The sequence below is a fragment of the Carcharhinus amblyrhynchos genome, chromosome 17, assembly GCF_965287045.1.
Source record: "Carcharhinus amblyrhynchos chromosome 17, sCarAmb.v2.hapA, whole genome shotgun sequence".
Lineage (NCBI taxonomy): Eukaryota > Metazoa > Chordata > Chondrichthyes > Carcharhiniformes > Carcharhinidae > Carcharhinus > Carcharhinus amblyrhynchos.
In genome coordinates, this window is record NC_137340.1 from 17610211 (window position 1) to 17634645 (window position 24435).

At 42.8% G+C, this 24435-nt stretch overlaps 1 protein-coding gene across 1 annotated transcript in view; it reads right to left on the reverse strand.

Annotated features, from left to right (window-relative positions):
* blnk (B cell linker) overlaps positions 1–24435 on the reverse strand; it is a 202671-nt gene that overhangs the window by 62341 nt on the left and 115895 nt on the right. Inside the window, exons 7-9 of the mRNA XM_080205586.1 lie at positions 23900–23946; positions 7642–7810; positions 3589–3731 (exon numbers count right to left, since the gene is read on the reverse strand). Coding sequence (XP_080061712.1) covers positions 3589–3731; positions 7642–7810; positions 23900–23946 — 359 coding nt within the window. The remainder of the gene's footprint in view (positions 1–3588; positions 3732–7641; positions 7811–23899; positions 23947–24435) is intronic.

Consider the following 24435-nt stretch of genomic DNA (forward strand, 5'->3'; position numbering starts at 1 on the left):
GAAACAATCACACCAATAACCACACCCTAACTGACCATGCAAAATAGTGTACCTTAATCTTATGTTCAAAACATGCCGTGTGTGACTTTAATGAGAAATCCTGAGGATGTCTTCTCCAAATCTCAGAGGATTTATTTCCTTTATTTATCCAGTTAAAGTGGTTCAGAACCACTTTTGCTTATAGTTCCCTTCCCGCCAAATACAACTCTTACAACCACCCATTGTTTCAAATAGTTCACCAGAGCTACAAAAACTCATTCACAGTCTTTCTATCACCAGAGTGCAATCTTTTAATGATTGCATCCCTCCAGCGCCAAAGCATCCTTTGAATTAAACAATCCTCTGATGTATGCAAACATGGCACCACCAACTGTGATATATAAAATAACTGTTTCAAAGCTTCTCCCATCAATTTTAAGAAAGTGCAAGGAAAATCAGGCTTTTTCAAGATCTGAATAAATAATTTCCATCTTAAAGTCTGCTTTTATTCGAACAAAACAATGTAAAAAAGGTACTGATATTCTTACAAATATGTCAACAATTTCTTGAGTTTAGTTTATAGATTTATTTACACATTTCTTAGTTTTGGTTTAGTTGAGTTTATTTATTAGTGCCACAAGTAGGCTTACATTAACACTGCAATGAAGTTACTGTGAAAATTCCCTAATCGCCACACTCCGGCGTCTGTTTGGGTACACAGAGAGAATTTCAGGAATTTATTTGCTTTTCCAACCGTAACAATGCCTCAAAGTTTATCCCATGGTTATGCATTTTTCAAATTGTAAATCCAAGATCTATGGGGCAGGCACCATTGAGGTTAAAATAAGTTAAGAAAGGGAACACAGAACATGTCAGAAAGGGATATTTAGATGAAGCTAAACTTGGATTTTAAAAGTTCAATAATTTTAGGTCAGAGCACATTGGACCAGTGCAGTTTCTCAGAAACTGACAAATGTACAACCTCTTAGGTGTAGATTTTCCACTTCCTACACAGAGAATACAGAGAATGTAGATACAACTAGCGTGAAGGAACAAGACAGATTAGTATCAATAAATTAGAGAAGGATAGAGATACTGCACTCTTTGCTGAGACAGAGAATACATAGCAAGTACAATACATTATCTTTGCATTCTGTTCAGGATTATAAGGGAGATGTCAGGAATTTTCTCACAGATATGGGAGCAACAATGGAATTATATTGGGGATTTCGAATTGTCAGTTGGGCTGGAGGCATGGGGAGGAGGAGGAAATGTTTAATGTGGCAGTGACTGGATCATTAATAAGAGTAGACATGGGTTTTGTATTTTAAAACAAAGAAGATGGTGAAGTTAAAGACATTAATAAATGAAGAGGGATCAAGTTTGAAGACAAAGGTAGTTAGTGTTCGTTAGATGCAAAAAAAATTGATGCCCACAGTTCCAGACAGAATCCTGGTGAATCTCTAAACTGGGAGCTTGACCCTAATTCCATGGCAATTGATTCCATTTCAAACACAGAACTATTTTCCAATGGAGAGGGTGTGGGTGGAGCAAGGCAAAATCTTCTGCCAGCCTTCCATATCAGGTGGAGTTCCTGGGCTACCTCAAGAACGGAGCCCAATTTACCTCAGCGGAACTCCTACCAGCTAAAGAATCAGTGAGAGTCCCATTGACTTTCTAAATGGTCACCAACTTTCATCAGGCAAAGACAGTCCCTTCCAGTAGAGATTGATAACTTAAAAATTCTGACCTGAACCTCCATACGGAGCTGAAAGGTTTAATTAATTAATCTTATTTCAGCTTTCTAGCAACTGCACTATTATTCTGCTTTTATATTAAACACCCTGAATCTTTGGTTGCTTGGAAGGACACCGACTTCCACAAAAAAACCCCATAACTTTTTAATATAGTGGGAAAAGGTAGATTTAACAATCTAAATCTAGTATATCGGGCCACCTGGTCATGCACAGGAAATAATTGGGTGGATGCTGTTAACAAAGCTATCCCATCTGATCATAGAATGGTGAAACATATAGGGAGGCCATTCTGCCTGTCGTGCCTGTACTGGTCCCCTGAAAGACAAAGCAGTTACTTGATTGGCAATCTAACAACTACCTGAAACATTCACTCCTTTGGTCACTGAGACACATTGGCAGCAGTGGGTACCATTTATATGATGCATTGCAGCAGCTCAACAAGGGTTGTTTGTAATATATATAAATGACTTGGAAGAAAACATAGCTGGTGTGATTAGCAAGTTTACAATGATACTAAAAGTGCTGGAGTTGCGGATAGTGATGGAGATTGTCAGAGAACACAGCAGGATATAGATAGGCTGGAAAATTGGCCAAAGAAACGGCAGATGGAATTTAATCTGGACAAATGCAAGATAATGCATTTTTGTAGATCCAATTCAGGTGGGAGCTGTGAAATAAATGGCAGAACCATCAGGAGCATAGACACTCAGACAGATCTGGGAGTACAGGTCCACAGATCCTTAAAAGTGGCAGCACAGATGGAAAAGGTGGTGAAAGAAGCATATGGCATGCTTGCCTTCATTGGCTGGGGCATGGAGTATAAAAGTTGGCAAATTATGTTACAGTTAAATAAAACAGGCCACATTTGGAATACTGCGTCCAGTTCTGCTCGCCACACTACCAGAAGGATATGGAGGCTTTGGAGGGAGGACAGAAATGTTGCCTGGTATGGAGGGTATTAGCTATGAGGAGAGATTAAATAAACTGGGATTGTTCTCCCTGAGACAGAGGCTGAGGGGTGACCTGATAAAAGTTTATAAAATTATGAGGAGCACAGATAAGGTGAACAGTTGGAAGCTTTTTCCCCAGGGTAGAAATGACAATTACAAGGGGGCACAAGTTCAAGGTAAGGGAGGGAAAGGTTCAGTAGAGATGTGTGAGGAAAGTTTTTTTTATACACAGAGACTGATGGGGGCCTGGAATCCAATGCCAAGTGAGGTGGTTGGGACAGAAACATTAGTGACATTTAAGTCTTATCTGGATGGACACATGAACAGGCGAGGAATAGAGGGACACAAGTGTTTGGTCTGGTCAAGATAGGACAATGTGATTGGTGCAGGCTTAGTGGGCTGAAGGGTCTGTTCATGTGCTGTACTGCTCTTTGATCCTAACCCCAGCTTCACTCTCCTCCCGGTCTGCTTCACAGTGATCCTAACCCTGCCTCACACTCCTCCCGGTCTGCTTCACAGTGATCCTAACCCTGCCTCACACTCCTCCCAGTCTCCTTCACAGTAATCCTGACCCTGCCTCACTCTCCTCCCGATCTGCTTCACAGTGATCCTGACCCTGCCTCACACTCCTCCCGGTCTCCTTCACAGTAATCCTGACCCTGCCTCACACTCCTCCCGGTCTGCTTCACAGTGATCCTAAGCCCAGCTTCACTCTCCTCCTGTCTGCTTCATTACGAACCTGGACTGCACACTCTTCCAAGTCTATACAAGTTGCACTAATGCATCCATATCCTGACTTACAATCTTTCACAGCAGGATTCCTCACCATTAGTGAAGCTTTGTAGTTTTGGGGTTATGATCTACTTAAAAAAGGTAACTTCTTTTTTTGTTTATGACCTTACCTCATCATCTTCCTTTTCTCCCATTCTCTCTGCTGCTTTTGGCTGTGGAGGCATCACTCGTTGCTTTGGGATTGGCGATGATCGTGGTAACATTGGAGGTGGCTTTGCTGCAGGGACTGCTGGTCGGGTTCCTGGTCGGTTGTCTATGAAAATGACAAGGAGTCTTACTTTTCCAGATCTGGAAACAGCCACTGCCCCTGTACTGAACTAGTCAGCTTGCTCTTAAAGATCTTTCAGTTACTGTTAGATAAAAATCTGTAATGTATTAATTCTCCCTAACAGAGAACACACAATGATTCCTGTTAAAATCTGTTTAATGGGTAACTATCTCTGCTGTTCTTTCAATGAGTTCTATATTCTCACATACAAAATTAAAATGATTCAGGAGGAACTAAAATAATGGTAAAATGTTGCTGTGATGCAGCAAGCTGGATTCTCCTTCACTCATAGTTTAATGATGAAGTATTCACCCGTCATCATCAGACACTTGCTAACAAGATTCCTGGATAGGTCCTCAATTGCTGTAGAAGTGTAGAAAGGGGTTAACCTGCTGCCTTTTGGTTGACTGCCTCTGTGAAGGAGGGTGATTTTGTGGTATTTCACATGTTGCAACTGATTAAGTGGATTTTTTTTGGCAGGGAGCTGAACCACTGAGTGGGAAGGGAGCAGCATTGTTGGAGATGGTGGGTGAAAAGGTCTCCAAGCTCTGCAGTCCTGCCATATCCAATCATGAACAGTGATAGACAATTAAACAACTCAGCGGAGGAGGAGACTTTACAAATATCCCCATTGATGGAGGAGCCCAGCGCACCAGTGTAAAAGATAAGGCTGAAATATTCGCAGCAATCTTCAGCTAGAAGTGCCAAGTGGATGATCCATTTCAGCCTCTTCCAGGGGTTCTCCAGCATCTCAGATGCCAGTCTCCAGCCAATTCGATTCACTCCATGTGATATCAAGAAATGGTTGGTGGCACTGGATACTGCAAAGGCAATGGGCCCCAATAACATTCCAGCAATGTTACCGAAGACTTGTGCTCCAGAACTTGCCAATCCCCTAGCCAAGCTCTTCTGGTACAGTTACAACACTGGCATCTATCCAACAATGTGAAAAACTGCCCAGGTATGTCCTGTACACAAAAAACAGGATAAATCCAACCCAACCAATTACCGCCTAATCAGTCTACTCTTGATCATCAGTAAAGTGATGGAAGGGGTCATCAACAGTGCTATCAAGCAGCACCTGCTCAGTGATGCCCAGTTTGGGTTTTGCCAGGGTCCCTCAGCTCCTGACCTCATTACAGCCTTGGTTCAAACACGGACAAAAGAGCTGAATTCCAGATGGGAGGCAAGAGTGACAGCCCTTGACATCAAGGCCACATTTGACTGAGTGTGGCATCAAGGACCCCTAGCAAAACTAGAATCAATGGGTATCGGGGGCAAATTCTCTGCTGGTTGGAGTCACACCTGATACATAGGGAGATGGTTGTGGTTGTAGAGGGTCAGTCATCTCAGCTTCAGGACATCTCTGCAGGAGTCCCTCAGGGTAGTGTCCTAGGTCCAACAATCTTCAGTTGCTTCATCAATAATCTTCCCTCCATCATAAGATCAGAAGTGGGGATGTTCGCTGATGATTGCACAATGTTCAGCATCGTTTGCGACTCCTCAGATACTGAAGCAGTCCATGTTCAAACACAACAAGATCTGGACAATATCCAGGCTTGGGCTGACAAGTGGCAGGTAATGTTCACGCCACACAAATGCCAGGCAATGGCCATCATCAATAAGAGACATTCTAATAACTACCCCTTAACATTCAATGGCGTTACTGAACCCTCCATTGTCAACATCCTTGGGGTTACGTTTGACCAGAAACTCAACTGGATTCGCCACATAAACACAGTGGCTACAAAAGGAGGTCAGAGGCTAGGAATACTGTGGCAAGTAACTCACCTCCTGACTCCCCAGAGCCTATCCACTATCTACAAGGCATAAGTCAGGAGTGTGATGGAATACTCCCCACTTGCCTGGATGGATGCAACTCACAACACTCAATAAGCTTGACACCATCCAGGACAAAGCAGCTCGCTTGATTGACACCACATCCACAAACATCCACTCCCTTCACCACCGACGCTCAGTAGCAGCAGTGTGTACTATCTACAAGATGCATTGCAGCAATTCACCAAAGATCCTTAGACATCGCCTTCCAAACACACGACCACATCCATCTAGAAGGACAAGGGCAGCAGATACATGGGAACACCACCACCTGCAAGTTCCCCTCCAAACTACTCTCTCCTGATTTGGAAATATATCGCCGTTCCTTCACAGCTGCTGGGTCAAAATCCTGGAATTCCCTCCCTAATGGCATTGTGGGTCAACCCACAGCACATGGACTGCAGCGATTCAAGAAGGCAGCTCATCACCACCTTCTTCAGGCCATTAAGGGATGGACAATAAATGCTGACCAGCCAGTGACGCCCATGTCCCACAAATGAATGAAAAAAAGCAGGAAGAACTCAGTGATGCTCTTGATGGAGGTTCCTCCATCAAAAACAAGAAAAAAAGCAAATCCCCCTAGGAGTGGGGGCATGCTGTAGTCCCGTAACTAAGGAGGAAAGTGGCAGAGACAGTGAGTGCAACTTCCATGATCCCAAATCTGACATACAGCACACAAGGAAATCAGCTATAAGATAAATGAAGATGAAAAGTCTTGTCCCATTTTGAACAACTCCGTCATTTGTGTCACATCTGCCCCAGCATCAGCCCAACCATACACACTGTATTCGTGAAGAAGCAGATGGCGAGTCAGTAGGGTTTTCACTGAGTGATGGGCTGAACACTAGTGAGCAACTGGACCAGGAAATGGAAAAGAAAGATTATAGTTTTTCCATGAACGTGCTTGGCTTAAAAGCCTTAGTGCCCAATTCTTAAGGACCCAGTCTTCATAAAGACCTTGATTTAGGATATGGATTTCACATATCCAAGTTTGGACTCTATAAATTATTTGATCAAAGTTACTTTCACACAATAAATGAGATCTTTATTCAGGCAGCAACAAATCAAACACAATATTTGGGCGGCACCATGGCACAGAGGTTCGCACTGCTGCCTCACAGCGTCAAGGACCTGGATTCAATTCCTGACTTGGGTCACTGTCTGTGCAGAATCTGCACATCCTCCCTGTGTCTGCATGGGTTTCCTCCAGGTGCTCCGTTTCCTCCCACAGTCCAAAGATGTGCTAGTTAGGTGCTTTGGCCATGCTAAATTGCCCTTTAGTGTCGGGGGATTAGGAGGTTAAATACATGGGGTTACAGGGATAGGGCTTGGGTTGGATTGTTGTCAGTGCAGACTCGAAGAGCCAAATATTGGGATTCTATGAGAAAGTTTGGGTTTCTATTATAACTGTCAAATTTAGCAATAACGGCAACCACTGCAAAATGCAGTTTAGTCTGTATATCTATATACACATATATATTGTCAAGGTTTTATTTTATTTATTCATAGGACACGGGTGTTGCTGTATTGAGAATCCAGAGGAGATTACTAGAGAATGAATAACTTTATTTAAGGCATTGCTAAAAGACTGAAGATGTTCCATTCTTCTGATGGCAAATTTGTTAAGAAAGTTGGTGAGGATACAAATAGGGGTCTAGGTGGATTTGTGATTGAAGTATCAAAGCATGCCTGAGCATGACATGGTTAGTGGTATGTGTTAGTTACAAGTTAGTGGCTAGTGGCTACCAAATAAACCTGTTGAACTTTAACCTGCTGTTATGAGACTTCTTACTGTGTTTACCTGAGTCCAACGCCGGCATCTCCACATCTTAGTTATAAGTGACCAGTCTCAAAGAATGAGCATTTCTGGAGAAGTTCACCTGATAAATTGAAGCGTTAACTTTTTGAATGATTTTATACTCATTCTGATTCCTGCGCGGTTATTGAATGCCCAGTCAGCAGATATTCTAAATCCTTAGCTCATGCAAAATAATCGAGTCAATAAGTGACAGAAAAACACCACATTAAGTCTGGAAACAGAACAGTAATGGGTTACCTGCGTACTCCCCCTTAGAAATATGAAATGTTGGAGCAACTAATTTCTTGTTTTTATTTTCACTCGGGGGCGGCTCATAATTTTCATCATCATCGCCATCATCTCGCGGATCTTCGTAAGTGTCTGAGCCATCAGAATGTCCGTCTGGGTTTTCATAATCACTGTTATCCTGCAAACAGATACAATGTTTCAACCAAAGCATAACAGTTTATTATATCTGGTTTAACTCTAAGTTGTCTTGTTTAATTTAAACCAGAACAAAAATAAGCACTCAGTCAAAACACTGTCACACCATGATCAAATGTCATGATGCGGTGGCAGAGTGGCTAGTGCTGCTGCCTCACAGCCCCAGGGATCTGGGTTCAATTCCAGCCTCGGGTGACTGTCTGTATGGAGTCTGCACGTTCTCCCCGTGTCTGCATGGGTTTCCTCTGGGTGCTCTGGTTTCCTCCCACAGTCCAAAGTTGTGTGGGTTAGGTTGATTGGCCATACTAAATTGCCCCTAAGTGTCAAGGGGATTATTAGAGTTAAAACGTGGGTTTCAGAGATAGGACCTGGGTGAGATGGTTAGTGCAGCCTCGATGGGCTGGAGGGACTCCTTCTGCACCATAGGGATTCTATGATTCTTTTCTAAATGTCATTATTTCACCAGTTGTTGTAAGTAACATGCTAATTATTATTATTTTAAGACTTGAGGACAAACTCCACCAGTGCAGAAATTTCAGATGTGATTTTCATGGTAGGCAGTATCTGCTCTGAGCAGCTAATTACATCTACAGGTCAATCCATCCAAAAAAGTGCATTAAAGTGGGAGCCACAGCATTAATTGTGCCTAACCACTACTTTCCTTTGATCTTAACTATGTCTGTAAGTTTCACCAATATTTTCATGCTGGGTGTAAGTAATTTACGAGCCAGGATTTTGCAGCTGGTTATTTACTGCTGACCTTGGAGAAAGCCATTCCCTTGGGATGCAGAATTCCTCTTTCCCAAGCCAGTTTAAGCCTGACAGTAAATCAAGGGAAGTTCCAAGTGTACCGCAGTGCTGATGTCAGCAAGCAGGGTAAGCAGTCAATCATATTGAATACAAATATTGATAGCACGTCAGAAAGTTGAAAGAAACAAATCCCTTTTCTTTTAAGTTAAAATTTCAGATAGTGATGGAAGTGATAATGATTAGACTAAGCCAAGAGTTAAACAAAGATAAGCAAACTTTATAAAATGTAAAAAACATGGAATTCAATCATAATGGAGAAATTTCAAAGTTCAGAAGCATAAAATTAACATCCCAGGGTTGGTGAAGGTGCTCATCAGTAATTAGGAACTTAGCAAGCCATTAAAACATTGTTCCATCTCACTCAACACAGGGTAATATTTGTCATGGGAATGAGACTAACAGGCAAGTGTGGAAATTCTCCTCAGTTCAAAGATTTCTGACCGATTGCAGTCTGGTGGATGGGGAGGAATGAGGACAGCAAAAGTACATCTTCTGAAGATGCGTAGAATCACTGACAGCATTTGCTGGGTTTGTGTGTTATTTTGCACATCTGTGGACTCCAGACACTTCTGTCAAGTTCAGTGGAGTAATAAGACAAATGTTGACAGTTTCACTGTCATTGCCATTCAAAGATCTGGAACAGCCTCGGTAGCCTTTCCCCATCTGAGTTGCTTTTGGACTGAATAAGCCTCCGTTCAATAGTCTTGGGTTGAAAAAGGGAATTTATTTTCATCTCTCCACACATGAGTGACATACATTGACAGAAGGGACAGTAAGAACTCATTCTGGATAGATTTTAAGCCTACCAAGCACACTTTTATACTTGTGACTATTAATGTAAATTTTGAATGATTTGACACTTTACATTTAACCGTTACTGATATGAGCAATGTCAGCTGCAATCTAATTTCAAGCCCTGTGGTGGTATTGCTCCTATGTCATTCTTCACATAAATATTTTAATTCACTCCTTTTATATGTAACTTCAATTTGTTGGATGAGGAGAATGTTCATCACCTCTCCTGACCCTTCCTGCACATTCCCTACTCTTCTCCTTCCAATCCATCTTCAGTTGCAACGCCTTCAGCTGTCTTGGTCCAACACTGTGGTCCCCTCCTTTAAATCTCACCTCTTTGACTCTGCAATCAATCACCAATGCTAACACTTTCTGTCATTATTTTTCAATTCTGAAGCACTTTGGGTAATGTTACTATAATAAAAAGGTGCTAAGCTGTTGCAAGTTGTTTATCTTAAGGCAAAGCGCTTGTATACGGTTTCATGTGCTATTACTGCGATCCTGTTGGAAAATAAAAATGTTGCTTTCAGCCATTAGGAAAAAGCATAATCTTTTCCAAAATAAAATATGCTAAAGTTTTTTTTTCCAAAATAGATGACAATGGACTTTCTTAAGAATGCATCACTTAGTTGCACTGTACAGTACAATTAGAACTTATATGTGTTTTAACAGGACAATGGTCTGGTACCAAGGTATTCTATATTCAGAAAGAAAGGCTGAAAGACTGGGAATCTCCACAGGCCATAGAGAAATTAGTGATGTTACTAAACCAACAGAGGTTGGATGAGAAAACCAGGAAATGACATTTCATTGATGAAATGCTCAACGAGTAGAAATACTATATTCAAAACAGTTCTACTTTAAATTTATTTACGGGATGTGGGAATCGCTGGCTAGAACACCATTTATTGTCCATTCCTAATCGCCCTCAAGAAGGTGGTGCTGAGCTGTCTTCTTGAACCGCTGCAGTCCATGTGGTGTAAGTAGTGTTGTTAGGGAGGGAGCTCCAGGATTTTGACCCAATGACAGTGAAGGAATAACAATGTATTTCTAAGTCAGCACGGTAGGTGACTTGGAGAATTTTCAGATGGTAGTGTTCCTAAATATTTGTTGTCCTTGTCTTTCTAGATAGTAGTGGTCTTGGGTTTGGAAGGCACTATTGAAGGAGCCTTGGTGAGTTTCTGCAGTGCACCAAGTAAGTGGTACACATTGCTGACACTATTGATCGGTGCTGGAGGCGATAAATATCTGTGGAAGGCCTGCCAATCGAACGGGCTGCTTTATCCTGGATGGTGTCAAGCTTCTTGAGTGTTGTTGGAGCTGCATTCATCCAGGCAAGTGGTAGTATTCCATCACACTCCTGACTTGTAGTTGGTGGACAAGCTTTGGGGGTTAGAAGGTTACGTACAGGGTTCCTAGCCTCTGACCTGCTCTTGTAGCCATGGCATTTATACGGCTAATCAAGCTAAGTAACGCCCCAGGATTTTGATAATGGGGGATTCAGTGATAGGAATGCCATTGAATGACAAGGGGAGATGGTTGAATTCTCCTTTGTTGGAGATGATCATTGCCTGGCACTGTGTGGCATGAATGTTAGTTGCCACTTGTCAGCCCAAGCTTGAATACTGTCATTTCACACCTACTTGTATAGGTCAGATATCCTCAGAATTGTGGTTTACTTTTACAAATGTCTGTGGAGGGTTTTTTCAGGCACTTACTTAGTAACTTACAATAGCAGCATTTCAGGTCATTAGGTTGGCCAGATTTTGTGGTCAGCAGTGGAAGCAGGACACTCGCAATCATTACACTTATAATCACACACACAATTTTCCCAGGGTTTTGAGTGGCAACTTACAATGTGTAGCGTCCCATTACAATACAGTGCCCTCTACAGGGTGGCTGTGGCATGACAGCAGCCCAAGTAACTGTGGGCAGTTTTATTGCCCCTCCTGTTGGCGTGATTTCAGGTCCGGCCACATTGAATGGACTTTTGAATACTTGCCACATTTTGAAGCCCTGCCCCCACTGTAACAGAACCGTAAAGTTCCATCCTGTGTCTCTTCAACCAATCATATTGAGCCACAATATTTTCCCATCCCAAATTAGCGGGGAATGGAGGTAGGACATTAAACAAAATGGCGGCTGAGCAGTGCTGTTGAAATCCCACCTTATAACGACAGCCATAGCCTGACAAGAACCCTCATCAATCAGTCCACTGGCCTGCTCACCCTGAACTGCTCGGGCAGAGCCCTGCAATACTTACCTGGCAGGGTGTCCAAAATAATTGTGGTCTGCTGTATACTGCACAACATGGGCCAGCAAAGTGGAATGACCCCTGAAGAAGCAGAGAGTGAGAGGAAGGTGCAATGTCCTCAATGGAAGCGGATGAGGAGGAATGGGAAAGGATGTATGTGTCAGAGGACTCAGCAGGGAAAGTCTGTTACTGCTTGAAGTGGTCCAGTTGATAATGAAGATGGCAACGTGGGAACAGTTTTGCTCTATCTACTCTGTTCAGACCCCTCATGATTTTGAATAACCTATCAAATCTCCTCTCAACTTTCTTTTCTCCAAGGAAAATAGATTGGAGAAGTTGGGACTATCTTCATAACTGAAGTTCCTCATCCTTGGAACTATTCTCATGATTTTTTTCTGGACTCTCTCCAATGCCTTTGTATCTTTCCTAAAGTGTGGTGCCCAGAACAGGGCACAATATCCTAGCTGAGGCTGAACCAGTGTCTTAATCAAATTCAACATAACCTCATTGCTCTTCTATTCTACACTAGTATTAGTAAAGCTTAGAATACTGCAAGGTTTATTAACTGCTCTCTCAAACTGTCCTGTCACCTTCAGTGACTTATGCACATACGCACTCAGGTTTCACTGCTCCTGCACTCCCTTTAGAATTGTACCCTTTATTTTCAATTATCTATGTCCTTCCTATTACTTCACATTGAATTTATCTGCCACTTCATCCATTCCTCCAACTCCCCTATGTACTTTTGAAGTTTTACACTATCCTCCTCATGGTTTACAATGTTCCTAAGTTTTGTATCACATGCAAATTTTGAAATTAATCAAAGTAATATACTAGCAAAAGCAAAGGTTCCAACACTGACCCCTGGAGAACTCCAGTCTCTGACTGGTGTCACTCAGCCAAGTTCATACCCATGTTATGATATTGAGATGCAGACATTGGACTGGGGTGGGCACAGTAAGAAGTTTCACAAAACCAGGTTAAAGTCCAACAGATTTATTTGGACTCATGAGCTTTCGGAGCGCCACTCCTTTATCTGGTGTGTGGGAGGTTAGTTCACAAACACGGCATATATAGACAAAGACACAATTGCAAGATAATGACAGATTGGGTTGTGAAGGATGGTTGGAATGCGAGTCTTTACAGGTAATCAAATCTTCACAGGTACAAACAGCGTGTTTGTCTCGTGGCCTGAAACAATTCACACCTCCTTAACCTGTCATTATCCCTCTCTTCATGCACACTGTTTGCACCTGTATTGACCTGATTATTCCAACCATTCTTCACATTCCAATCTTTAATTGTCTTGCAATTGTGTCTTTGCTTATATATGCCGTGTTTGTGAACTTACTTCTCCACTCACCTGATGAAGGAGTAGTGCTCCGAAAGTTTGTAATTCCAAATAAGCCTGTTGGACTTTAACCTGATGTTGTGAGACTTCTTACCTTATCCATGTTGCTACTGCCCCCTTTATTGTCTGCTATAACTCTGCTCACAAATTTGTGTGGCACTGAACAAAATGCCTTTTGAAAGTCTGTGCACAGTAGCATTATCCTCACTAAATCTCTGTTACCTCATCAAATAACCTAAACAAATTCAAGACAGTTTTCTCTTAGTAGATCTGTGCTTGCTTCCCTTAATTAATCTACATTTGTCCATCTAACTATTCATTTTGTCCCAGGTTATTGTTTCTAGAAGTTTCCCCATCACTGAAGTTAAACTGATTGCCCTGTAGTCGCTGGGATTATCTTGACACCCTTTTTTGAACAAGGGTGTAATATTTGCAATTTTCCAGTCCTCTGGCACCATCCCCAAGTCTAAGACTGGAAAATTATCACTAGCGGCTCTGCAATTTCCACCCTCACTTCCCTCAGTATCCTTTTAAATATCGCGTCAGATCCTGGTACCTTATCAATGTTAAGTCACATCAGCCTAATAACTTCTTATCAATTTTAAATTATTTTAGCGTAGTAATTAACCTAGAGGTCTGTGGGGCTAGCCACATGGCTGTGAATGGAGCCAACCTATGTTGGCACAGGAAAGACAATTGCGTGTCCAACCTCTACAATCGCTCTTATCACAGAGATAGAGAGGACTGCAGGCAGTAGTCTGTCACCTGTGAGAAACCAGTGTCTTGTTTACATGCCGTTGCTGCTGTTTAGCACAGTTATAAAGAAAATGCATCCAATCATAACTGTAAATTTATTTACATAGTGCATTAATATTTGCATGCAACATCAACAACCCACTGCAGTGATCCAATGATCTATCTGATGCAGTGTGCTGCCCAGATACTGCAATGTTGTGCTGCATGGCGGCACAGTGGTTAACACTGCTGCCTCACAGCGCTAGGGACTTAGATTCAATTCCAGCCTTGAGTCACTGTCAGTGTAGACTTTGCATGTCCTCCCTGCATCAGCGTGTATTTCCTCTGGGTACTCCAGTTTTCTCTCACTGTCCAAAGTGTGCAGGTTAGGTGGATTGGCCACTCTAAATTATCCCTTAGGATATGAAGATGTGTGGGTTAGGTGGATTAGCCAAGGTAGATGCACAGGGTGAGGGGGTGGACCTGGGTAAGATGCTCTTTTGGAGAGTCAGTGCAGACTCAACGGGACAAGTGACTCCTTCCACACTGTAGGATTCCCCCCTTGTGGCCTCAGAGGAGGTGGATGGACTATTGTGGCTGCCCTTCTCATGGAGGGACCTTCTGGGGCCTCTCCTGAAATACAGAGGCTGAAGTGGTTGCCATGAGCAGTGTGGGACATTCCTCCTCTTCTCGCACTTTCTCATTCTTTATAGTTTTTCCTTTTGCCTGAGGGAATTTGTTGCTGGGCCACAGTGGCAAATGCTCCAGCCAGCGATGGACTACATGTTCAAATATCCAGACCTAGCTGCTGAACACTTCACACATTCCATTGAAATCTGTGTTCAGCTTCTGTATTGACTGGTCCACACTACGTAAAGCACCATGGATCCTCTGCAGGTCATCACTCAATTTTTGCATGCACTGCAGATGCTGCTGCACATGATTGTCAATGAGGTTAGCTCCTCTTTCATCGGAGAAACTCACACACTTGGGATACGGCCGAGCTCATCTATTCCACCGAGGTATCCAATGGCAGTGGATGAGCCAGACAGCTTTACAAAACTGACAGATGGCCACACATCTGCTCCTGTTGCTCCAAGTGCTGAGTCCCGAACTATGACTCGAGGCCCTTCCTCATTGCCCAGCAGACAATCACTGTGATTATCCTCCCTGTCTGACAGGGACTGTCCTCAGATGCCTCTGCAGCGCACACTTTCTCTTCTAGACTTGAATATTCTAAGTATTCTAACTGCAAGCATGGACCCACTGAGGTGCGAGCGTTCGTGCTGGTAGATAGTGTGCTAGTCTGTTGGGACAACTTCTCCTTCTGCAGCCGTCCGAGGGATTCCTCAGAGGGGTGGCTGGAGGCTGCTGGGACCTGTATGAGGCACAAAAGGAGTTGATGAGAGTGAGCGCTTGCAGACCCTCCTGTTCCTCCTGTAGCTGACTTTGTCCATGAGTATCTGAGATCTAGATTTGTGAATTGTGCGATTGGCATAAGATCGTGAGCAGGATTAGACCACTCGGCCTTCCAATCATGGCTGATGTTTTTCTCACCCCATTATCCTGCCTTTCCTCCATAATCCCTAATCCCCTTATTAATCAAAAACCTATCTGTCTCTGTCTTAAAGACACTCAATGACCTAGCTTCCACAGCCTTCTGCGGCAAAGAGTTCCACAGACTGGCTGAAGAAATTCCTCCTCTGGTTCTAGTTTTTCCTACTAGTGGAAACATCCTCTCCATATCCACTCTATTCAAGCCTTGCAGTATCCTGAGAGTTTCAATAAGATCCCCCCTCATCCTTCTAATTCCAACAAGCACAGACCCAGAGCCCACAACCGTTCCTCACATGACAAGCTCTTCATTCCAGGGATCATTCTTGTGAACTTCCTCTGGAGCCTTTCCAAGACCAGCACATCCTGCCTTATATAATGGGGCCCAAAACCCATGTTGCCTGGTTGCTGTGTGACTGTGACATTCTGGCAGAGTCACAGAAGGCAGTATGCAAGTTTGCTTCATGGAGAGAACAGCATCAGTTAGGCAATGAATGTGAAGGGCTAGTGGTTTGTGGGCTGCCTCCAAGTAATCACTGGATCTTGTGAACGCTCGGTTGCCTCATTGTTTACGTGAGCAGGCCATCATGGATTGGGTTCCTGCTGTGTGGCAAAGTGAATGAGAAATAAAACTTCATTGGGCTATACACTTGTGTGGCATTAGTGCTGCTCAGGGCTTTATAGAATCAGGGTCCTCATATCCGAAGGGGTTATGGGAAAGTCACTCAACTTCACGGCTGTTTACAGAGAGCAGCCCCTGCAATATAGTTCTCTGTTACAGCTGGGATGTCTTGCAGTTGTACACTGAATGCAGACACAGTCAGGAGAAGCAGAGACTGACTGAGCCTTCAGTAGAGTATGCGGGTCTCTGAGGCAGCAGAATAAAGACTCCAAGTTTGACTATTTCTTCAGGGCTCAATGATGCTAGGCCATCGCTCAGAGGGGCAGTCACAAATTACACAACAATGAGAGGGAAAGCATGACGTTCAACATTCACACTGCTGCTCTTGCAATCAAAGTAGCATTTGATTGAGTATGACATCAACAAGCCCTAGTAAAGCTGAAGTCAATGGGAATCATGGAGAAAATTCTTCACTGGCTGGGATCTTACCTAGAGGCTAATTGTCTCAGCCTCAAGGCATTGCTGCAGGAGTTCCTTAGGTTCATACCCCAGGCCCTTCATCCATGACCTTCCCTCTGTTATTCTGTTGCGTGTCATTATCGAGTTTCTACATTTTCATCGCTTTCTTTTAATCTCTTGGAATCCAGTCTTCCTTTCTCTCTCTCAATTTTTTCCTTTGTACCTGATGTATCTTTGAATTCTAATTTACCCTTCCTTCTTAATCCTCAACCTGTTTATTTCACAATCCTGCAATCTGATTAAGGACAGAATTTTTCACCCTGTTCATTCAGGTTACAAATGCATTGCTTCCCTTCCTTTGCCATTAGCAGCTTGTATTTTCAGCAATTTACTGTGCAGCAAAAAGAAAACACTAAACATCTAAATGCAAGTCTGATTAATGGCATTTGATACCCTGCCACAGCGAACAATGAGCATCAGAGCACATTTAAAGTTGAACACTAGATTCAAAGCCTTCATGTTGCCATTTTCTTGCTTGTTAAACTACTAACATTGTGTAAGCAAGACGAAGGAAGTGTTTGTCAACATTACACGTTATTCCATTAGTCCAAAGATGTGCAGGTTAGGTGGATTGGCCATGCTAAATTGCCCCTTATAGCGTCAGGGGGTCTAGCTACAGTAAATGCATTGGGTTATGGGGATAGGGCTGGATGGGATTGTGGTCGATGCAGTATCAAGGGGCCGAATAGCCTCCTTCTGCACTGTAGGTTTCTATGTTGTTGGGTCTTAATCCTCAAACCATTATCATAAGAACTGCAGCAGTTCAGACAGAAGACAGTTTAAAGTTTATTTGTTAGTGTCACAAGTTGGCTTACATTAACACTGCAATAAAGTTACTGTGAAAATCCCCCAGCTGCCAAAACTCGGCACCTCCTTTCGGGGGCGCCGAGGGAGAATTTAGCATGGCCAATGCGCCTACCCAGCATATCATCCAGACTTTGGGAGGAAACTGGAGCACCTGGAGGAAACCCACACAGACATGGGGAGAATGTGCAAACTCCACACACACACACACACACACACACACACACACACACACACACACACACACACAGTGACCGAAGCCAGGAATTGAACCTGGGTCCCTGGCGCTGTGAGGCAGCAGTGCTAACCGCTGTGCCACCATGCCATCCTGCTATCTTCTTTTGGAAATTTGGATGAAAAATAAATGTAGCTTTGCCAGCATTTCTCAAATCCCAAAGAAACATACACAAAAGGACACACCTGGACACAATAAAACAGAGCAATGGCACACAACAAAATAAGTAACTCTTTACTCGTCTTCACTTTGAGAAATCAGGGCCGGAATTTTCTGACCGTTCACGCCTGCTGCCACTGCCAGAGAGGGCGGGGAATTTGGCACTCAGTTAAATCTCCATTCACTGCAGCAGGATGGGAGTGTCCCACCGTCATGAACGACCAGGGAATTCCACTCCAGATCTTCCTCATTCATGGTCACATTCTCCATTGCATTGATCTCTATATTCAATATTCACTTGCAAACTAGTTGTTCTTCAGCTAAGTAAACATACTTGGTGGCAAAAGTAAGTCTGGGATGGGTAGGGCTGTTCACGGGCGGGAATGGAAAATTTGGAGAGTCGGCCAAGCCTCCAACAACTTTTGGCAGGACCAGCCGTGGGCAGGTCTGAAAAATCCCAGCCTAAGACTATTGACATTTGTGAAGAAGAAGGTTTATTGCTAAAGTTACATTGCAACTCAGGAGCAGGAGTCGGCCAGTTAACCTCTCAGGTCTGTTCTGCTGTTCATGGCTGATCTATAACTTAATTCCCTATCAGACTTTTGAATGGACCCAAGTTGGACCTAATAATGGACTTGTCTTTGTCCACATAAATCTATCAATATGAGTGTTAAAATTAACAACTGATTTAGCATTAATTGTTGTTTGTAAAAGAGAGTTCCAAAATTCTATCATCCTTCATGTTTAGAAATGTTGCCAATCATCTGGAAAAAGTCTAGCTCAGGATTTTAATAATGTCCCCTAATCCTTATTGCCCCACCAATGGAAATAGTTTCTGTCTATTTACCCTATCTGTCCATCTTAGTATCTTGAAGACTTTAATTATGTCACCCATAATGCTCTAAATTCCAGGGCAAACAGCTCTACCTTGTGTAATATCTTCAAATAATTTAATCTGTGGAATTGAGACAACACTCTGGGTAAACTGCAAGATGTCCCCTCCAAGGCCAATATATCTTCCAAAGGCACACTGCTGAGAATTGCTCACACCCACTGCTGTGGTCTAATCTGTGCTTTGTTTGGTATAGCATGACTTATAACCCCTTGTATTCTAATTCCCTAAATAAAAAAGCCATCATTTCTTTCATCTTTTGGATTATTTTATGCATTTGTTCACCTAATTTAAATGATCTAGGGCTAGTGTTTATTGGACATTCCCACAGGCAGGGTCATTCATGGGGGAGAGATGCAAACAACAGGAAACCCTGTTGACATCAGCAGGACCTTAAGATCCTGCTGTCGGCCAATGGCAGGCCTCCTCCGAGCCGCAAAATAAGCCACAGGAGGTGTGGAAAATCCAACCCACCATGTTGAACCCACAAAGTCCCTTTGGATTGTCACTGTTTCTAGCTTTTCACCATTTTTGCAGATGCACTATAGAAAGCATCCTTTCCCGATGTATCACAGTTTGGTATGATCCTGCTCTGACCAAAGCTGCAAGGAACTAACTAAAAGGATTGTGAACATAGTCCAGTCCATCAAGTAAACCCGCCTTCCATCCACTGACTCTGTCTACACTTCCCACTACCTTGGGAAAGCTGCCAGCATAATCAAGGACCCCATGCACCCTGGGCATAAACTCTTCCACCTTCTTCCCTCAGGATAAAGATACAATAGCCTGAGATCATGTACCAACTGACTCAAGAACAGCTTCTTCCCTGCTGCCATCAGGCATACCATAATCTAAAGCTGATCTTTCTCTACACCCTAACTGTGATTCTAACACTATATTCTGCACCCTATCCTTTCCTCCCCTCTATGTACTCTATGAATAGTATGTTTTGCCTGTATAGTGTGCAAGAAACAATACTTTTTCACTGTATCTCAATACATGTGACAATAATAAATCAAATCAAATCAAATCCAATACTCCCTTCTCTCCTTTGTAGTTCAAAATTGGACTCACATTTGCCAATATATTTGCCTGCAGACACAATATTTGTTATCATCGTGTTTAATTATTATGTGTCTGTTATGTATGTTAGGGCATAGTCCCTTTAAGGGAACAGGTGAGGTGACCTGGGATGTGAGATGAACTGGTTGGGAATCGCCCTCAGTGGGCAGTCAACATTTGGAGTGTGGAGCGAGTAGACTGAATAAAGACCTGAGCTCCCTGATGCCTGGCTGTGGAATAGTCGTTGAGGAGATACCTCAGTACTCAGAGATTTAACAGTATCTATAATAAAACAAGAACACAAACTTATCTGGCAAAAGATCAATGCAAATTTGATTTTAGCAGCAAAATCTAGCAATACTCCAAACATGATACAAGACCATAAGACTTGGGAGCAGAATTAGGTCATTCAGCCTATTGAGTCTGCTCCGCCATTCAATCATGGCTGATATTTTTCTCATCCCCATTCTCCTGCCTTTTCCCCATAACCCCTGATCCCCTTATTAATCAAGAACATAGCTATCTCTGTCTTAAAAGCACTCAATGACCTGGCCTCCACAGCCTTCTGCAGCAAAGAATTGCACAGATTCACTACTCTCTGGCTGAAGAAATTCCTCCTCATCTCTGTTTTAAAGGATTGTTCCTTTAATCTGATATTTTGCCTTTTGGTTCTAGTTTTTCCTACTCTTGGAAACATCCACTCCACGTCCACTCTGTCCAGGCCTCGCAGTATCCTGTCAGTTTTAATAAGATCCCCCCATCATACTTCTAAACTTCAACAAGTACACACCCAGAGTCCTCAACATTCCTCACATGACAAGATCTTCATTCCAGGGATCATTCCACGACCACCACATCCTTCCTTAGAAACAGGGCCTGCTCACTGTACTCCAAATGGGGTCTGACCAGAGCCTTACACAGCCTCAGAAGTGCATCCCTGCCCTTGTATTCTAGCCCTCTCGACTTAAATGCTAATATTATATTTGCCTTCCTAACTGCCGACTGAACCTGCATGTTAACCTTAAAATGAATCTTGAACAAGGACTCCCAAGTCCCTTTATGCTTCTAATTGTACTTCTGAAATCACACCTTTTGAGAAAATATGCACGATGAGAAGTGTTCATTATTGGTGGACTTTAAAAAAAATTATATTCCATTATAACCTCTCGTAGGAATGTTTCCAAGGAGTACCTTCCCCACAAAGCTTGGACATAACGTTATGCCTCCTTGGCTGTTGATTCTTGATTATGTTGTATTGCTGTGGTGCATAGCAGCAAGACAAACGAGGTTCAGCTAATCATATGTTAGGTGAATACTCTGGCCAACGTGAGACTGGTTACACGAGCAAGCAATGTAAAGCAGTGCTTCAATACTTTAGTAGCAGTAACCCATGCTTTACTATATCGAACCTATTGTAAAGTCACCATGTAGGTTTGCAAGAATGCAAACTGTATTGCAACGACACAAGTTTTGATATTCACTGCACAGGATTTCACTGCTAACTGAGCCAATCTGATGGATTCTATTCTTAACATTCATGTATTTTAGTCCAATCTCATTTGTAATCTAACACCTAGGAGATTAAATCATTTTTGGGGTCATTTGTAAATGTTAGGAATTTGGCAGTGCTCGAGAATACTGCTCGAGGGTACATGAGTTTATATGATACCTTGTTAATGTTTACCTTTGGACTGTACAAGATGTTTAATAAAAGCAATTAAATTAAACAAATAAGTTTGCTGAACATTGGCCTGGTAATTTTTTGGCTGTGATTTCTGTTTTAACACTGGCCACACTATAGGAAATACTAGGCAAGGGCAGCTTAGTAGTTATGTTACTGGGTCAATAACTCAGAAGCCTGGAGTATTGATCTGGAGACATGAATTTGAAACCCACTAAGGCTGTGAACTTGAATTTAGTTAATTAAATAAACCTGAAATAAAAAAAGCTAGTATCAGTTTCATGGTGACTATGAAACTGCTCCATTGTCATCAAAACCCATCTGGTGTCCTTTGGGGAAGGAAATTTGCCATCCCTCAGGGACATGACATTTACATGATGTGGGAACCACAGCATCGTAGTTGACTATTAAGATTCGGACTTCACACTTTGCACAGCTGACCTTGCAAAGTCCTCCTCACTAACATCTGGAGAGCTGTGCCAGAACTGGGATAGCTGTCCCACACACTCTCATTCATCACCAAAGTGATGGATGGTGTTGTCAACAGCATTATCAAGCAGCACTTGCTCAGCAAAAACCTGTTCGCCAACGCTCAGTTTGAGTTCTGCCACAACTGCTTGGCTCCAGGCTTTGGTCCAAACATGGACAAAGACCAGAGGTGAGATGAGAGTGACTGTCCTTGACATCAAGGCCGCCTTAGAAAAATCAAAGTCAATGGGAATCACAGGGAAAACTCTCCCCTGGCTGGAGTCAAACCTCGTGCATAGGAAGGTGGTTGCCATTGTTATGAGTCTCTGATCTAAGCCCCACCAGGAGTTTCTCAGGATTTTGCCAAGGCTCAACCATCTTACTGTAGGGTCAGAAATGGAGATGCCCACTGACGATTGCTCACTGTTCAATCTCTATAGATAGGCAGTCTGTGCTCCAAGCAGCAAGACCTGGACAACATTCAGACTTCGGTTGATAAGTAACAAGTAATATTCACGCCACACAAATGGTGGGCAACGATCATCAATAAACAAGGAAGAATCTAACTGTGGTGATTATCCCTTTAAGGACCCATCTGCAGAGTAAGGGTCACATGACCCAGGGAACCAACTGGGGAGTAGGGTGGGGGAAATCACCCTGGTGAGCTTGGTTCCAGATTCTTCTCGGAAGCTGACTGACAGCCATGAGGCTGCAAGCCTCTGTATTATAGTTATATGTAGATAAACATTGCATGTTGTTACTTACCCAATTGGTGAACAGAAATAAGCGCAATAGACATTTTCCCCTGACATTTAAAGGCATTATCATTGATGAATCCACGGCCATTAACATCCAGGAGGTACCTCTGACTAGGAACTTAATCAGACCAGCCATACAAATACTACGGCTACAACAGAAGGTCAGAAGCTGGGAATTCCGCCAGTCTGTCAAAATCCTAACTCCCTTAAGCTTGTCCACCATGTGCAAAGCAGAATTCAGGAATGCGATGGAATACTGGGTGAAAATCCTGGAACTCCCTCCCTGACTACACTGTGGATGTACCTACACCACATGGACTGCAACAGTTCAAGAAGGCAACTTACAACCACCTTCTCAAGACCAATTAGGGATGAGCAATGAATGCTGGCCTAGCCAGCGAAGTCTATGTCCAATGAATGGATAAAAAACTCAATTGCCTAGATGGGCACAGCTCTAATAACATTCAGGAAGCTCAAAACCATTCAGGACAAAGCAGCTTACTTGACTGGAACCTCAACTGCCACATAAAACATTTTTTCTCTGTACCACCAATGCACCATGGCGGGAGCAGTATCTACAAGATACATGATAACACCTTGCTTTAACCTGCATCTTCTAGGCCTTGAGAAGAATAAGGGTAGCAAGTGCACAGAGACTCCCACTCCCCCATCACCTGCACTTGTCCTTCCAAATAAAACATCACCCCAACTTGAAAATATATCACCATACCTTCACTGTCACTGTGTCAAAATCCTGAAACTTCCTTCCATCAGCACTGAGTGCATTCATAAAATCCAAGGGCTTCAACAGTTCAAGAGGACAACTCACTGCCACCTTCTCAAGGGCAATTAGGGAAGGGCAATAAATGCTGCCCTTGCCAGCAACACCCACATCTTGTGAATGAATGAAAAAGTAACATTGTTGGAGAAAGACACAACACCAATGTGTAGATTAGGTTGACTGACCATCTAAATTGCCTCTTAGTGTCAGGGGAATTAGGAGGGTAAACATGTGAGGTTACGGGGATTGGAAAGGATCTGGATGGGATTGTTGTCGGTGTAGGCTCAATGGGCCAAATGGCCTCCTTCTGCATTGTAGATTCTATGAACTAAAATTGACAGTTGTGTTTTTCTTCAGTATGTTGAGAAACCATACATCCCACACAGCCTTACTATCCGGGCAATACTGGAGGGTGTTGGGTTTCAAAAAATTGTAGCGGACAGTTAAAAAAAAATAGAAATAGTAAAAATCTCATTGAAGTAATATTTGAAACAGAATAATGGTCTTTAAAATTTATTCCCTTTGCAACTTTGGAAAATCTCAGTAGAGGCATCCGAACATCAACAGCATTGGAAACATTCTCAACACTTACAAATTCATTGTCAGACCATCGTCCTCCCTCTTGCGCTTCAGCACCTTCTAATTAAAAGAACAGGAACAAGAACAGAGAGCTGAATAGGTTACAAACTAATTTAGTGAGTCAGCAAACATTGATATATGTACAGTACAAAAATATTCGCATAGCCTCATTTGGAACAACTTGAAAACTAAAATAATCTAAGAGTTGGATACTGAGGAAGAAAAGATTGAGGCTAACTTTTCATTCATCCTGCTGATCCACCAGGATAATTACTGGTTATTTAGTGTCGTCTTTGACCATCTGAAGAGCAGATGAAGCAAACAGAAAACTGTAGCAGGTTGGCCGTTACTCAGTATTAAATAATGAAATTAGTTATCAAGCTAAACATCCTTGGCTTTTCCAGTTCACTCCTGCTTGTATCGAAGCTCCAATATAACTTGTCAGAGGTGAAGCCTCAACTTGCACTTTACAAGATAGAGATTCAAGAAGGGGACAACTGGATTGGGGACTCCAAGATTGAAAGCTCTTGCATGTTTGGTCTTTCATGA